At 45.4% G+C, this 3,880-nt stretch overlaps 1 protein-coding gene across 1 annotated transcript; it reads right to left on the reverse strand.

Annotated features, from left to right (window-relative positions):
- Positions 1–2,725: 2,725 nt before the first annotated feature.
- On the reverse strand, positions 2,726–3,568 carry LOC109404319 (trichohyalin). The gene is made up of 2 exons (XM_019677152.3): positions 3,560–3,568; positions 2,726–3,492 (listed from the first exon to the last, which is right to left on the reverse strand). The coding sequence occupies exons 1-2, from the start codon at positions 3,566–3,568 to the stop codon at positions 2,827–2,829; spliced, it is 675 nt and encodes a 224-aa protein (XP_019532697.3). The 3' UTR covers positions 2,726–2,826.
- Between the last annotated feature and the right edge of the window lie 312 nt (positions 3,569–3,880).

The raw sequence follows: 3,880 nt of genomic DNA on the forward strand, positions 1-3,880 counted from the left end.
CAAGGAGCGACCTCTGGGATTTTTTGTTTGAAAGTGTAACTTTTCCCATAGTAAATCCTGTGTAAACTTTGAACCGCTTGCGCTAAATTATAGTTTCACCGATTGCGCTGAAATTTTGTACAGTTCATATGGGACCTAAATGGGATCTAAAAAGTCGCCTGGAGCGAGGATCTATTTTTTCCATACAAGCGTGTCCCACACTACCGTACATGCGACGCCGCAATGCCAAGACGATCCCTCCCTAGAAATGGACGCAAACCAGTATACTGGTGGTATCCAGAAATCGCAGAACTCCGCGCACCCTGCCCAAGAGCAAGGAGGACGCCGCAAGAAGCTCACACCGATGAGGGTAGAATCGAGCGAAGTGAGGTCTGGCATGGTGGCTAAACTGACACTGAAAAAGAGATTAAGGCGCCTAAGCGGGCGAGTTTCGAAAATCTCTGCCAGGTAGCCAACACGACCCCTTGAGCTGATACCTACAGAGCAGTTATGGCCTATATAAAGGACGTGTCTGCATCCCCAGAACGCTCACCCGAGATGCTGCAAAAGATCGTGGAAATGTTGTTCCTGCACTACGATATTAGACCATGGCCCACCGTCCCATATGCCTAAACCGGTCAAAGCGAAGTCGCCCCAGGGAAGAAAGACGAGCGCATCGTAATAGCGAAGTTGCATAACTTGAACAAGGCTCCAGGTCCGGACGGTATCTCGACAGTAGCTATTAAGACGGTTATCGAGACTAGCCCTGACATGTTCAGAATGGCTATGCTGATGTGCCTAGACAGAGACAAATTTCCGGAGAGATGGAAATGGAAAAGATTGGTTCTACTGCCCTACCCCTGGAAGCCTTCTACAGACCTTCTGGACACCGCAGGGGAACTGTTTGGAACTGATCATTCTGTCGATGCTATACACCGCGAAACCACACTTGGATAATCAGTTCAGCTTCCGGAAGGGTCGATCGACGGTAGACGCTATTAGGGCTGTAACCAAAACGGCCGAGATAGCTCTCCAAAAGAAGCAACGAGGAGACCGCTATTGCGCGGTCGTCACGCTACTCGTGAAAAATGCGTTCCACAGCGTCAGCTGGGCGACCATTGAGTGCGCCATTTTCTACCTAGGGGGCTGTCCATAAACCACGTGGTCATTTTTTTGGGACTTTTCAAACCCCCCCCCCCCCCCCCGCGTGGTCATTAGTCCATACAAATTTTTTATTTGTCCATACAAAATGGTCATTGGCCGAAACCCCCCCCCCCAATCACCACGTGGTTTATGGACAGCCCCTATGAGTCCCGGAAAACTTATGCCGGATACTAGAAAGCTACTTCTAGAATAGTGGAGGACTGGATGGCACTCGCGCACCACAAACCGGAGGTGGTAGTGGTGAGCAACCGGAAGTCTGAACAGCAGGCAGTGGTCACCACGGGCGGGTGCACGATCAACTCCAAGCGCTCACTGAAGCACTGAAGCAAAATTTTAATGGGTCATGTACGCAGGGTCTAATATTTGACGAGGAAAGAACTCAAGAAACAACATCTGTTTGACACTAACGAAAATGCGATCGAGTCAAACAAGATGTTTGAACCTTGGATTCTTTTTGGACAAATATTTGACCCTGTGTATTGGGATCTTAGGACAATCATTAATTGCTTTAGAAATATGATATAAAACGTGCTATTTTTTTCTTGTTTAAATCTACCAAGAATATCGGAAAACATTGTCTGTTCAAAAGGATATCTTCGAAGCATATTATTCAACAAGACGGTTCTGAAAGGGTCAATCGAAAACGTGATCCACTTAATCCGGCACGATGCGCACTATGCATACGGTTGCTTTAGTTTGTGCCCGCGTGCGCGGCAGTGCAGGTCTTTTGTTTGCGGAGGAGTGCAAAATAAAAGAACCATATGGCTCTGAGGGCAGGCGGCTCTCGTCGTTCAGTAGTGGCATAAGGCACATCATCATGTTCATCCGTTGCACTAACAAGCCAGCACCAGCGTAGTAACTTTTGCACAGCAGTAGCAACGATCAATGTGGTAGTTGGCTATGGCTAGACTTAGCAGTAGCAATCAAATCACGCGTCGGTGCCTTGCTTTGTTGTTACTGGGTCAGTGTCAGCCTTTTGTTCGAGTATTGAAGTGGTTAAACAACTAAGAGGAAATTGATTTCTTCAAGAGAGAGAAGAAATAAAGTCAATTTGATAACAAAGGTATAAATGCCACCGGCTTTAATGCTTGATTAGGAATGGACATTTGAAAAAAATCACAGTGCTTTAACAGTGCTGTCAGATTTTGAAAACCGGCAAGAGAATATTTTGTTCTGCTTTGCTTTTCGCAACTGGAACTACGCCTGCTCCTGATTCTATGAACACTTCCACAGGTTTAAACCAAGAGCTTCCTTTGCCATGTCCATTACAAAATGTTCTTGAACCGACCGGTAATCGAATCCGTACCACATCGACTGTACGGGCCCTGAATATTTGGGTCTACACATGTCTAATAGTTACCGGAAACATTTAAAGCTTATTGCATCTTCCAGTTCAGCAGTACCCATTTTCGAGAGCTTTGTCATATAAATCAGTCATCAAAAGTCACCGTTCTTGGCTAAATCATCAGAGGTAGTTCTCTGTTAAAACAAAATCCCTTTCGGAAGAAATGCTTGATTTCCCCATTTGCATTTGTCATCATGGAAAACTCCTCAAATGACACACGGTTTAAGCAAAATGTTATTTTTGCGATCCACTTGTGGGATGATACAATTTATTCACATATCTTACATCAGCCTCTATTTTACACTTTAATCTACTTATTCTGACTTGTTTCCCTTTGTTCAAAGTTGTCCCAGCTTGACCTTCAGTTTCCGTAGGGCTTCTGCCTTCTCTTCTTCTGATTCAACACGCTCCGTTACCCGCCAAATTAGGTCCCGGCCTTCGTCGGTGTCTAGGTCAAGCAGTTTCACATTTCCACTGGGTTCCTGAATAAGCACTATACGACGGATCAGATCAGTGAAAGCTGGAATCAGTTGTTTTGGTCCATTCACTTCATTTTCTTCGTCATTCGGAGCGTTTTCCCCCAGGCGCTCCTGTCGCAGACGCAGCACGCGATTCTGTTCTCTTGCCGGAATGCGGCCGGCACGGCGGGCTTCCATTTCTTGTCGGCGATCGTCTATCAGTTCCTGATTGGGACGTAGCCGTTCTTGACGACGTAGCTCGTACTCCCGTTTCCGATCACTCATATTTTCTAGGTTTTGCAGAATGGTTGCACGACGCTCTTCTATTCTTTGTTGTCGTTCCTGGCGTCGCCTTTCGATTTCTTGACGAAGGTTATCTGCCAGTTGGGCATTTTCATTAGCAGGGAATGTTGTTGGGTTATCGGGAGCTTCACTGTTAGCTTCACTATCTGCTTGTGCTGTTATTACATCCGAAAGTGTGCCATTTCTATTTTGTTGGGCATTCCCTGCACTTAGTAAAATAGAAATTCCAACCAAAACTAGCAACTGTTGAAAAAAAAACAATGAAATCAATTATACTGCAAGCAATTTTCCCATTAAATTCGGTTGTCACCTTCTTCATTTTGAGATTCTATAAAATCATGTAATTGTAATTTCACAACTTTAAATTCACTTCTCCTTAAACAACTTATCAGTTACAACCACTCACTCCATGCACTGCTCGAAGAAACTAAACCGAAACAATACTGATACCCTTCCGATGGTTGCGCAAACATTTTATAGCCAATAATTGATACGATTAATTTACCGGCTTGGGGCTTCCTTGTTTACGACGCTACCACTGAACTTCAAAGCCGCTTCTTGCCACCGCACAGCAGCAGCAACAGCAGTAGCAACGGGGAAACCAATGATGCCGAACATTCAGAACGAGAGC

The sequence above is a fragment of the Aedes albopictus genome, chromosome 2, assembly GCF_035046485.1.
Source record: "Aedes albopictus strain Foshan chromosome 2, AalbF5, whole genome shotgun sequence".
Lineage (NCBI taxonomy): Eukaryota > Metazoa > Arthropoda > Insecta > Diptera > Culicidae > Aedes > Aedes albopictus.